General features: G+C 40.2%; 1 protein-coding gene across 15 annotated transcripts in view; it reads left to right on the top strand.

The window, feature by feature from the left end:
• Positions 1-14,013, top strand: part of dnmt3ab (DNA (cytosine-5-)-methyltransferase 3 alpha b) — a 483,274-nt gene that overhangs the window by 72,084 nt on the left and 397,177 nt on the right. For 10 of the 15 annotated variants that reach the window (XR_012100314.1, XM_073057071.1, XM_073057068.1 and 7 more), the window contains one exon: positions 3,262-3,366. The exons of the other annotated variants lie outside the window; for them this stretch is intronic. Coding sequence is in view for 9 of the 10 variants with exons in the window: in XM_073057071.1 (XP_072913172.1) it covers positions 3,262-3,366 (105 nt within the window). In the remaining variant the exon portion in view is untranslated. The remainder of the gene's footprint in view (positions 1-3,261; positions 3,367-14,013) is intronic. 15 annotated transcript variants of the gene reach the window in all.

Raw genomic sequence — 14,013 nt, 5'->3', positions numbered from 1 at the left:
ACTGTACTTATTATTGAGGGGAGCGGCCACAGGAATCCTCTGCACTGGCTGCCAGTTTTCCTTCCTTCTCCTGACAGTCACCTAGTTACCTGCCTCCTGCAACCTAGGTGTGACTACCTCCCTGTAGCTCCTACCTATCACTTCCTCAGTGTCCCGTATGAGTCGAAGATTATCGAACTGCAGTTCTAAGTCTTTGACATGTCCTCTGAGAAGCTACAGCTCAGTGCACCTGCTACAGATGCGGTTATCCGGGATACTGAAGGTCTCCCGGAATTCCCACATCTCACACAGAAGTGGGGCCATTCTCACTAACTGTGCCCTTACAAATGAGGAATGAAGAATAAAGAAGGAGAGACTTCAGCACTGGCCCACTCAAACAGGGCTCTGCTTGCCCTGCCTTATTTTCAGTAGCTCTTTATAATGAATCCCGTTCACTGATTAAGTGCAGTTCAACTCTGAAAACGATCTCAAAGTGCTGCCTTTATAAATCTTCAACCACAGACCTAAGTGAAATTGCTGTTTCTTCTCGTGCTGCACTTCACTTGGCCGCAGTCTTTCTCTATTTCTTTTCGTAATAAACTGAGATTATTCAGATTCTGATTCAGATTCAGTTTATTGTCATTTAGAAACCACAAATGCAATGCAGTTAAAAAATGAGACAACATTCTCCGGAATGATAGCACAAAAAAGCACACAACAAAACAGACCACACAAGAAAAACCACATATCGTTTGGTAATCCCCAATCCGGAGTCTGGAGAGGCTGCTGCATATCAATATCGCGCTACCATCTTAACACGTTCCCCGGAAAGGAACTCCAAACCCATCGGACAAAACAAGACTACTCAGACACACCAAGTCAAGAGACCAGCACTACCACCCAATAAACCAAAAACCTACATAAAACCACATAGTTATAGTTAACACTTAGTTGTAGACAATACCATAGTTGATAAAAGACTGACAAAAATCACATAATTTAACATATAGTTCCAACAGTGCAAAGCAATACCGTAATCTGATAAAGAGCAGACCACGGCACGGTAAAGAGTCTCAAAGTCCCGACAGCCCATCATCTCACGCAGATGGTAGAAGGATGAAAAACTCTTCCTGCCATGAACCTCCAGTGCCGCAACCTTGCCGATACAGCCCCCTTGGAAGCACTTATACTTGCCATCATCCAATTCACAGGAAATCATAATTAACAGAATTTTGAAGACCAGTGTGTATTATTTTCATGAGATACATATGATCAGACCATAGGCACTCAGTTCCATTAATTTATTCAGCACTGCTTCTTACTAATCTAAGTTCATAGGTTTTGTAAGCATATGTCTGTTACTGTATAATGTTTTTACTGTATAATGTTTTTACTATTAAACTGTTAGGCAAATAGTATCATCAGTCTGAGGTCATTAATCATTGCTGAAATTGGAGAGGGTTTCACGAGTAGGGGCTTGCCTATCATCAATATAACTTTGACGGAGTTTCTCCAGATTCTGTGTTGTTGACACTCGATGTATGGATTTCTTCTGTGCTGCATTTCTCTTTTTTATCAGGTTAATACTCCTTAAATCTGTAGTTTGGATTCTGTTCCTCCAAGCTTTTGTTGGAGCTCTGCTTCCAGGATCAGAAACATGTTTAATATCACCAGCATATGTCATGAAATTTGTTAGCTTAGCAGCAGCAGTACAATACAATACATGATAATAAAGGGGAAAAAAGAGTAAATCAATCACGGTAAATATATATATAGTGCAAGAACAGGAATAATTACAATGAGGTAGTGCTCATGGGTTCATGGGTTCAATGTACATTTAGGAATCGGATAGCAGAGGGGAAGAAGCTGTTCCTGAATCGCTGAGTGTTTGCCTTCAGGCTTCTGTATCTCCTACCTGACGGTAACAATGAGAAGAGGGCATGCCCTGGGTGATTGGGGGGAAGGGATCCTTAATGATGGATGCCTGCTTTTTGAGACACTGCTTCTTGAAGATGTGTTGGATACTATGGATGCTAGAACCCAAGATGGAGCTGACTAATTTTACAACTTTCTGTAGCTTCTTTCGATCCTATGCAGTAGCCCCCTCCCCCACCATACTAGACCGTCATGCAGCCTATCAAAATGCTCTACTGTACATCTGTAGAAGTCTTCTAGTGTCTTAGGTGACAAACCAGAGCAGAGTAGAACAGAGTGATCTAGGAATAATGATGCATAGTTCCCTGAAGGTGGAATCTCATGTGGATAGGGTGGTGAAGAAAGCTTTTGGTATGCTGGCCTTTATAAATCAGAGCATTGAGTATAGGAGTTGGGATGTAATATTAAAATTGTACAAGGCATTGGTAAGGCCAAATTTGGAGTATTGTGTACAGTTCTGTTCACCAAATTATAGGAAAGATGTGAACAAAATGGAGAGAGTACAGAGGAGATTTACTAGAATGTTACCTGGGTTTCAGCACCTAAGTTACAGAGAAAGGTTGAACAAGTTAGGTCTTTATTCTTTGGAGCATAGAAGGTTGAGGGGGGACTTGATAGAGGTATTTAAAATTATGAGGTGGATAGATAGAGTTGACGTGGATAGGCTTTTTCCATTGAGAGTAGGGGAGATTCAAACAAGAGGACATGAGTTGAGATTTAGGAGGCAAAAGTTTAGGGGTAACACGAGGGGGAGTTTCTTTACTCAGAGAGTGGTAGCTGTGTGGAATGAGCTTCCAGTAGAAGTGGTAGAGGCAGGTTCGATATTGTCATTTAAAGTAAAATTGGATAGGTATATGGACAGGTAAGGAATGGAGGGTTATGGGCTGAGTGTAGGTTGGTGGGACTAGGTGAGAGTAAGCGTTCGGCATGGACTAGAAGGGCCAAGATGGCCTGTTTCCGTGCTGTAATTGTTATATGGTTAAACCAAATTTCCTCAAGCTCTTAATGAAATATAGCTACTGTCTTGTGCTCCTTATAGCTACATTAATATGTTGGGACCAGATTACATGCTCAGACATCTTGACACCCAGGAATTAATTTGGCAGCGGGGTGGGAAACAGAGTGAAGGGACTCAGAATAGGGCAGATGGTAAAAAAGCAAAGTTAGTGTGCAGTCAGACTGTCAGGAAGGGCAGGCAGATGATAGGACATAATTACAGCCAGCAGGGTGAGTATCAGTGCATTAGGATGTAGAATCAAAATGGGTAGCAAATACCGAACTCATTGTGCTATATCTCAATACACAGCTTAAAAAATTAAGGTGGATGATCTTGTTGTACTATTACAGATTGTCGGGTATGATGTTGCGGCCATCACTGAATTGTGGCTGAAAGATGGTTGCAGTTGGAAGCTGAATGTTCAAGGTTACAATTTGTACCAGAGGGACAGGAAGGTAGGTAGAGAGGTGGTGTGGCTCTGCTGGTAAAGAATGGCATCAAATCTGTAGAAAAATGTGACATGGGATCGAAAGATGTTGAATCCTTGTGGGTTGAGTTAAGAAACTGCAAAGGTAAATGGATCCTGATGGCAGTTATATATAGGCCTCCCCAATAGTGGTTGGGAGGTGGACTACAGATTACAACAGGAACTAGAGAAGGCGAGTCAAAAGGGCAATGTTATGATACTCATGGGAGATTTCAACATGCAGGCTAATTGGGAAAATCTGGTTGGTAATGGATCTAAGAGAATAAGTTTGTTGAATGCCTCTGAGATGGCATTTTAGAGCAGTTTGTCATTGAGTCTACTAGGGAATCAGCTATACTGGATTGGGTGTTACGCAAGGAACCGGAGCTGATTAGGGAGCTTAAGGTAAAAGAACCTTTGGGAACCAGTGATCGCAATATGATTGTATTCAACTTGAAATTTGATAGGGAGAAAGTAAAGTCTGATGTGGTATTTCAGTGGTGTAAGGGAAATTACAGTGGTTGAGAGAGGAGTTTGGCCAAAGTAAATTGGAAGCAGCTGCTGGCAGGGATGTCAGCAGAGCAGCAACGGTGTGCGTTTCTGGGAAAAATGAGGAAGGTGCAGGACATGTGTATTCCAAAAATAAAGAAATACTCAAGATTTATAAAATAGTACAAACCGTGGCTGACAAGGGAATTCAAAGCTATTGTAGGAGCAAAAGAGAGGGCATGCAACAAAACAAAAATTAGTGGTGAGAAGACAGAGGATTGGGAAGTTTTTATAAAACCTACAGAGAACAACTAAAAAAATCATTAGAAGGAAAAAAAATGAAATATGAAAGCAAGCTAGCAAATAATATCAAAGTGGATAATAAAAGATTTTTTCAAGTCTGGTAAAAATAAAAGAGAAATGAGAGTGAATATAGGTCCACTAGAAAATGAAGGAGAAATAATAACGGGGACAAGGAGATGGCTGCTGAACTAAATGAGTATTTTGCATCAGTCTTCTCTTTGGAAGACACTAGCAATATGCCAGATGTTGTAGTGTGTGAAGGGAGAGAAGTGGGTGCAGTTACTGTTACAAGAGAGAAGGTGTTCAAAAAGCTGAAAGACCTAAAGGTTCATAAGTCACCCAGACCTGATGAACAGCACTCTGGGGTTCTGAAAGAGGTAGTGTTAGGGATTGTGGTGGCATAAGAAATTATCTTACAAAAATCATTGGACTCTGGCATGGTGCCAGAGGACTGGAAAATTACAAACGTTACTCCACTTTTTAAGAAAGGAGGAAGGCAGCAGAAAGGAAATTATAGACCAGTTAGCCTGACCTCAGTGGTTGGGATGATGTTAGATTCAATTGTTAAGGATGAGGTGATGGAGTACTTGGTGACACAGGACAAGATAGGACAAAGTCAGCATAGTTTTCTTCGGGGAAGATCCTGCCTGTCGAACCTTTGGAATTCTTTGAAGAGATTACATGTAGGATAGATAAAGGGGATACAGTAGATGTTGAATATTTGGACTTTCAGAAGGCCTTTGACAAAGTGCCACACATAAGGTTGCTTAGCAAGTTGAGAGCCCGTGGTATTACAGGAAAGTCACTGGTATGGGTAGGGCATTGGTTGATTGGTTGGAGGCAGCGAGTGGGAATAAAAAGATCCTTTTCTGGTTGGCTGGCAGTGACTAGTGGTGTGCTTCAGGAGTTGATGTTGGGACCTTTTTTATAATGCTGTATATCAATGATTTAGATGATGGAATAGATGGCTTTGTTGCCAAGTTTTCAGATGATTCAAACATTTATTTAGGGGCAAGTAGTCTTGAGGAAATGGGTAGGCTGCAGAAGGACTTAGATTAGGAGAATGGGCAAGAAAGTGACAAATGAAATACAATGTTGGAAGATGCATGGCTATGCACTTTGGTAGTAGAAATAAATGTCCATGTTATTTTCTAAATAGGGAGAAAATCCAAAAATCTGAGATGCATACGGATTTGTGAGTTCTTGTGCAGAATACCATAAAGGTTAACTTGCAGGGAGATTCAGTGGTGAAGAAGGCAAATGCAGCGTTAGCACTCATTTCAAGATGTCTAGAGTACAAGAGCAGGGATGTGATGCTGAGGCTTTGTAAGGCACCGGTGAGGTCTTGCCTTGGGTATTGTGAACAGTTTTAGGCTCCTCATTTAAGAAAAGATGTGCTGGCATTGGAGAGAGTTCAGAGGAGGTTCACAAGGATGATTCTGGAAATGGAAGTGTTGTCATACAAGGGATGTTTGATCATGTCTGTACTTGCTGGAATTTAGAAGGATCTCATTGAAAACTTTCTAATGTTGAAAGACCTAGATAGAGTAGACGTGAAAAGGATGTTTCCCATGGTGGGGGTATCTAGGATGCGAGGGCACAGCCTCAGGATAGAATAGTGTGTATTTAAAACAGCGATGTGGAGAAATTTCTTTAGCCAGAGAGTGGTGAATTTGTGGAATTTATTACCACAGGCAGCTGTGGAAGCCAAGTCATTGGGTGTTCCTGATTGGACATGGCATCAACAGTTACTGGGTGAAGGCTGGGGAGTGGGTCTGAGGAGGGGAAAAAAGGATCAGCTATGATTGAATGATGGAGCAGAGTCGATGGGCCAAATGGCTTAATTCTGCTCTTATGTCTTACGCTCTAACTTGAAATTGCTCAATCTCTTTACTTGTGATACTTCTATGAGGATTGGTTTGTGATTCTTTGTCCTGTTCTTTCTGAAGTCCACAATCAGCTCTTTGGTCTTACTGACATTCTGTGCAAGGTTATCGCTACGACACCACTCAACTATCTTTATCTTACGCCCTCTCGTCTCCATCTGAGATTCTACCAACATTAGTTGTATCATCAGCAAATATTCCTGAGGTACACTAGTGTTGATTGTCAGCAAGGAGGAGTTATTAATACCAATCTGTACAGATTGTGGTCTTCTGTTTAGGAAGTCAAGGATCCAACTGCAGAGGGAGGTACAGAGTCCCAAGTTCTGTTGCTTATCGATTAGACTGTAGGAATGAAGGTGTTAAATGCTGAGCTATAGTCAATGAACAGCATCCTGACATAGGTGTTTGTATTGACCAGGAGATATAAGGCTGCGTGAAGAGCCATTGAGATTGCATCTGCCATAGACCAATTGTGGTGATAGGCAAACTGCAGTGGGTCCAGGTCCTTGCTGATGTAGGAGTTGATTCTGGCCTTGAACAACTTCTCAAAGCATTTCATCATCATAGATGTGAGTGCTACTGGACGATAGTCTTGAAGGAAGCTCACAATACTCTTCTTAGCCACTCGTATAATTGTCCTTTTGAAGCAGGTGAGAACTTCTGACCATAGCAATGAAAGGTTGAAAATATCCTTGAATACACCCACCAGTTGATTGGCACAGGTTTTCAGAGCCTTACCAGATACTCAGTTGGGTCTAGTCACCTTACGAGGGTTCACACTGCTGAAAGACAGCTCGATATTGGCCTCCAAGACAGAGATCACAGGATCACCAGGTGCAGCAGGAACCTTCACAGCCGTAGTTATCTTCTCCCTTTCAAAGTGGGCATAGAACGCATTGAGCTTGTCTGGTAGTGAAGCATCGCTGCCATTCATGCTATTGGGTTTTGCTTTATAAGAAGTAATGTCCTGCAAGTCCTACCAGAGTTGACATGCATCAGATGCCACCTCCAGCCTCACTCAGAATTGTTCCTTGGCTCTTGAAATAGCTCTCTATAAGTCATACCTTTTTTTTGTACAGGCCTGAGTCACCGGACATAAGTGCTACAAGTTTAGCCCTCAGCAGATGACGAACCTCTTGCTTTATCCACAGCATTTGGTTTGGGAATGTACAGCAAGTTTTCGTAGGCACACACTCATCCACACAGGTTTTAATGAAGTTGGTAACAACTGCAGCATACTCATCCAGATTCGAAGATGAATCCTTGAATACAGTCAAATCCTCTGATTCAAAGCAGTCCTGTAAGAGTTCCTGTGGTTCCCTTGTTCATACCTTGGTCCTCACTACTAGTCTTCAGTCTCTGCCTATTCTCAGGGAGTAGAAGTACAGCCAGGTGATCAGACTCTCCAAAGAGTGGCTGCAGAATAGCGTGGCAACTCTTGATCTTAGTGTAACAGTGATTCAGTGTGTTGTTCTCTCTGGTACTACAAGTGATTTGTTGATGATAATTGTTTAGTGATATTCTCAAGTTGGGCTGGTTAAAATCCCCCCAGATGATGGAGAAGGCATCAGGGTGTGCTGTTCCAACCATTCTGTTACCTTCTGTTTTCCCTTTGGAAACACTAGAAATTTGCAATATTAAACCATTCTGGAGACATTTCCAGATCCTCTTTATAGTGTTCCTGCACTTCCTGCAGCTTCTGCTCAAAGAGTAGTTCCTTTTAAATGCTGCAACTGTGACCTCAGGGTGACTTCCTGGGTCTCCTCTCCATTATGTTCCACCCTGCAGTGTTAGAAAGAGATGACTCCACTTTCTGGTAGATTCAGTGTTGGAATTACTTCTCGATTGTGTGATTTAGGATTTCAAATCAATAAAAATTTAATTCTTTTAAGAACTTTAAGGGAAGTTATGAGGCTTCATTTAACAGAACGATTGGGCAACTTAGAAAGTAAAAACATTAAGTGCGTGTACATGTCTTATTTTCGGCAGCATTAAGCAAGCTTTATGAGATGAATCATTAGCTGGTCTATATTTTTAAATAGATAACCTTCAACAGATCTGTATAATAATTACATAGGTAAATACATTGATTGAATTTGATTGATTACCCAGCAACTCACCTCATTTTTCGTTGCTTACCGAGCTTTGTGCCTTTGTCTGGAGCAAGGACACAGTCATCATTGCCTTTTTTTTAATTTCTGGAATTTTAACAAAGGCAATGTTTAAAAGCAAAGCTTCAGTTTATAGCCAAGAGATCAAAGAACTGAATGTTATTTCAACTCATTCTCAACAAGGGGATCTCCAGAAGATCCCTTTTAACATTTTTAGGACAAATACAGCTGGCCATGATCCCTGTGAAATGGAAGAATCAAATTTAGCTTAGGCCAAATATTCACATCAGATTGGTTGCATGTTGTCCCACAGCTAAATCCTGGGAATGAAAAGGTTAATGTATGAGAAGCATTTGCTGGCTCTGTGCCTCTACTTGCTGAGAGGGGATTTCATTGAAACCTGCCAAATATTGAAAGGCCTATATAGCGTGGATTTGGAGTGGATCTTTTCCTGTAGTGGGAGAGAATAAGACCAGAGAGAGGAGCTTCAGAATAGGAGGATACCCTTTAAGAACAGAGATAAGGAGGAATTACTTTTTTCAGTAAGAGGGTAGTGAATCTGTGGTGCCTTAGATGGCTGTGAAGGGCAGGCCATTGGGTATGTTTAAAGCAGAGGTTGATTGGTTTTGGATTAGTAAGGACGTCAAAGGTTACAGGGAGAAGGCAGGGGAATGGGGTGAAGAGGGAGAATTAATCAGCCATGATCAAGTGGTGGAGCAAGCTCAATGAGTTGAATGGCCTAATTCTGCTCCTTTGGGTAATGATGATTAATGGATATGAAGATTTGATGAGTTGAATGGCCTAATTATACTCCTATGGGTTATGGCCTTAAATATAAATACTGAGGGAAAAAAAATAATTCCTGTAAAACACATGATTAAAAAAAAACTACTAAAATGAATACCATAACAAATTCTGAAATGGAAGGGTTAATAGTTAATATAAATGAAGTTTGTTTGGAAGGTCTACCAACTGAAAAGTAAATAAAATATTTAAACCACATGTAAAATGCTGGAGGAACTCAGCTGCATTTAGGAAATGAATAAAGAGTCGACGTTTCAGGCCGAGTCCCCCTTCATTCTCTGTCTAGAAGAAGGGTCTTGGCCTGAGCTACCAACTGTTTGTTTATTCATTTCCACAGATGCAGCCTGACCTGCTGAGTTTATTCAGTATTTTCTGTGTGTTGCTTTGGATTTCCAGCATCTGCAGAATTTCTTGTGTTTAGAATATTTAAACTGATTTTTATTTATCTTTCTTCCTTTCTTTCCTCCCTTTCCAATGGTGTCATTTATCAAGCCCTTCCATATTTTTACATTTTTCTATGTATTTAACACAGAAGATAATATGACTGTTGAGTCTTAGTTTTGTGTTAATTGAAAGTTCAGGGAAGGAGAGAAAGAATTGACATGAAAGACCTCCACCTCAGCATGCTGACATGAGTGATGTCACTGTGCCCTGGCCAAATGAAGTGCAGTGACCCCACTGACACAAAAGCTGCTACTGTCTTCCCTATTGTTCACACACTGGCCACAAAGTTGTTCAGCTAAAAAAAGAAAGGCTCTCTGTAGTTCCTTTGTGTTGTGTACTAGTACATCCTAGCACAAGCTCTTTCTTTCCTGTAACTAATCTGCACTCATTGGTTTTCTTGGCTAGGTGCACTCAGGTTCATTGCTCCTTTAGCATTGAACTTTTCTGGCCAATAACCACATTCTGATTCTGCGGCATGGCATAATTGTCATTGTTTCAGAGGTTAAAATACCACACAGACTTGTCCGATGGCCTCAAACAGCAACGAGAAAAATGACATAGGTCCATTGAGCAGCGCTAAAATTTGTTTCCATCTATTTGAAAGTGGGCTTGCTACAATAATTATCGATGCACTCTTAACCCTGAAATATTTTGGCACTCAAGATTTTTTGGATTCCAAAATATTTTTGGACCCAAACTTGAATGTTCATCTTTATTGTGATCACTGAGAGAGGGTATGAACATTGCACAGGATGGTAACAGTTATTCCAGTCAGTGAAAGAGAGGTTTAAGAGCATTTTGTTGAAATATTTAATCATCATTCAAACTGCTAAAGTGTCAAGCATTCTCCAAAATTTCTTTCAGATGCCTCCAGAAATAATTGCAGAACAAATAATGCATTGTACCCTCAGTTCGTAAACTATCTTGAAGTACTTCATTGCACTGTATTCACATATAAAAAAATAATACTGAGCTACGGAAAAGAGAGTTTTCTTCTCTCTTTGACATTTTGTTACATGCTCAGGAGTAGTTTCTTTCTTTGCCTGTGCCAGTAATCGGCCGATTGGTGAGATTTTATACTTACATTCATTGAACCATTGAATAAGAGGCCAATGACGATTCCATGCTAAATCACTGGAAAGAGGCTCAGTCAGAAGTGCATATCTATAAGGCTTCCAAAGTAAAGAATGTGCCTGTGAGTGAAAGTCAGAGTAACTTCTTCCTTTCCCACAATTACTTGTTGCTGAACAGCCTTGTCAAGAAACTGAAAAAATATGATTTCTCTCAAGTTTAATTTTTAACTGGAATGTTTGAATTTCTGATATATCAATTGTTCTACATGTGCCATGTTTGCTGACTTGAAATTCAAGTGAGTTGTTATACCAATACCTGAAATATTTTTCTTCAGTGCAAAAACTAGGTTTTAAGTTGTATATGCTAGTTCTATTATTTAACTTTTATATAAGTAAAGTTATTTGTGATTGCATCCATAATTGAGGTTAAATCTTTTAATATATATTTATGTGTGTGGCTCTGGATTTTCAACATCTGCAAAATCTCTTGTGTTACAAAATACAAGCCCATTGCTTTGGAACAGAGATTACAAGGAATTTCTTTAGCCAGAGGGTGGTAAATATGTGGAATTTATTGCCATAGACAGCTGTGAAGGCCAAGTCATTAGGTGCATTTAAAGTAGAGCTTGATAGGTTCTAGATTAGTAAGGGTGTCAAAAGTAACGGGCAGAAGGGAACTGAATGGGGTTGAGGAGAATAATAAATCAGCCATGATGGAATGGTGAAGCAGACTTGATGGGCCGAATGGTCGAATTATGCTGCTATATCTTATGTTTCTTGTGGTTTTGTATGTAATATTGATTTGCATTCGGTAAACTTACTGAACTTTACTAATCTTTAAAATGAATAATTAGAGTTTAGCTTTTGTTAATGCAACTAAGGCAAAAGCACATCCAGGACAAATATTGATGCTTAATGGACTGGATTTAGTTGGTATACTTAATTATTATCAAAGCATTGTATAAATACCACTAGAGTCATCTTCTGCAAATCCTGCAAATTCACTGGAAGGATTAATTGAACCATGTTAGTGTCCTCTTCTAGCACTGAGTCCTTTCAGTTATCCACATTGAGCAGGCAAGGCTATTTGCATGTCCAGTGCCAGAGTCCCTAAATAGGTATTCCATTCAGAACTCTGTCATGGGAGGAGATAAGCAGGTAGATGGAGAAAATGATTCAAGGATGTGCTCAAATCTTCCTTGACAAAATGCAACATCCTCACTGGCTCCTGAATACATCTGGTTAATGACCATGCAGGAAACTCTGTTCCTATTTCACTCTTCTTCTACTTGCCCTGTGCTGTGCATGTACAAAATATAGTTTCTCCTCAAGGATACTTTGAAAAACTTCACAAGTTTTGAAAAGCCCATGGGTTTTGAGGACAAACTAAAATGGATTTTGCAGATGTACCCATTGTCATAGTGCCACAATGCCTCATAGTTCCAATGGCTCAGGTTTGATCTTGACTTAGGATGCTGTCTTTGTGGAGTTCATATGTTCTCCCAGATTTCTCCAGCTGTGTCAGTTCCTGTCTACGACCAAAAAATAGGCTGGTAGGTCAGCTGATGGCTGGAGAATCAGAGGGAAGTGCCATTTGATGGGTATGTTAGAAAGGATGGGTTTTCATGGCGATAAATGCAGGACTGGCACAGATGGGTAATAGATGGAGCCTCAAGCAGGAGGGTTATTTGGTCCTGGATAGTGTTGATCTTTGATTTGTGGAATGACATATTTATAAGAAGAGGTTAAGCAGACCAGAAATTATAAAAAGATGAATGGAAGGGAGGAGCGAGCTCTTGCATCACCCCTTCCCTTTGCCTTTTTATACTGACTATCTCTCCTCTATCTTTCAGTCCAGATGAAGGGTGTTAACCCAAAATGTCAACTCTCCATTTCTATCCACAGATGCTAACTGAATTTTGGAAGGCTTGACAGAGTAGATTTGGAATTGAGGTCTCCTTTGGCTTGGATTAGTGAAACCAGGAGCCACTACCAGAAAATAAGGGCATGCCAGTCCAGGTCAGAGATACAAACAAATTTCTTCACTAGAAAGTGATGAAACTTTGGAATTTTCTACCCAAGGGGCTATATTTAAATCACAGGCTGATAAATTTATAATTATCAAAGATAGCAAGAAACGTGAAATTGATGTTGGAAAATTGTAAAAATTAACTATGATGACATTCAATAGTAGAGCAAGCAAATGGTAGGATCTTGATTTTATTATTGACAAGCTTCTTGAGTATTGATGCACTGTATTCATCCAGATAAGTGGAAAGGATTGTATTTCTCTCCTTGCGTGTTCCCTGTAGATAGTGGAAGGACTTTGAGGAGTTGGAAGATGAAACATACCTGTTCTTTGTTGCCTCATAACTCAATTATGTTTCTTGATGTTGATAGTAATCTTGTTGATTAGCAAGGGTGGCCGAGTTGCCTGACCTTTGTGTGGCACTGATGTTCTAACATGGCAGAACAATAGAGGAATAAAAAGCACATTCATTTCATTGTACTCCAATGTTATCTAGATAGTTTTTTTTCATACTAACAGTTACTCAAAATGGAGAAGTATATGTTCTAAATGATAATACTAATATCCATTGTGGGTTTTATAATTGCACAGAACAGTGATTGTGTAATGAGTAAACCTGTTGAAATGTCCAAATACAAGGCTTTGTATTCTGTGGTCGTAATGAGCAGCTGAATCCAGCATGGAGAACTACATGAGTCAAGTGGTTGTTGGAGTGATTCTCCCTTCACAGTGGATTCCAAGTTTCTTGTGGATTGTGAGTTGTTCCACACTATAAAGCAATGCATAAAGTGGTTTCCTCAGGACAGATGTAAGACTTGCGTGAGTATACAGTACACTCATCTGATGCTTACTCCTAAAGCTTCTATCGGTGCATTGCATTGTGTTTTATAGCCACCTATAAAGGGTCTTAGATGCATAGAACATTTGTTAAAGGGCTTCAGAAACACACAGCACAGCCTTGAATTTTGCCATCTGTCATTGGAAGTGTTTATTGAGAGTCACTGTTACAACATGTTGTTCATTCCTTAATTGCAGCAAAATCTCATTCACAAAGGAAGGCAAAGATGTTAATAGTGACACTAAAAATTGCAGGCTTTACATGTTGGAAGAGAATCTGTTACTTTGCCTGACCATATTTTGCAGAGTAGTTGATGGAGATAAAATGTTTTGAAGTAGCAGAATATAAGATAATGCATCAGAGCAGCCAAACAGATAGATTCCTGTTGCCATATGAATAAACTTCCATTTCCCAGACATCCATGCTCACCCCATTTTCCCACTGACTTAACAGCGATAGAGTTGCTCTGTTCCTCACCTACCATGAGCCTTTGCATCCAGCACATCAATCTCCGCAACTCCCGTCATCCTCAACGGGATCCTACAACCAAACACATCTTTACCCCTCCCCAAACTCCCCACGATTCCTTGTCCATTCATTGCTTCCTACTAATCTCCCACCTTGTACATATCCCTACAGGCGACATAAATGCTACACCT

The sequence above is a fragment of the Hemitrygon akajei genome, chromosome 9 (genome assembly GCF_048418815.1).
Source record: "Hemitrygon akajei chromosome 9, sHemAka1.3, whole genome shotgun sequence".
NCBI lineage: Eukaryota > Metazoa > Chordata > Chondrichthyes > Myliobatiformes > Dasyatidae > Hemitrygon > Hemitrygon akajei.
The sequence above is the reverse complement of the archived record's forward strand: the minus strand, read 5'-3'. Positions and strand labels throughout refer to the sequence as shown.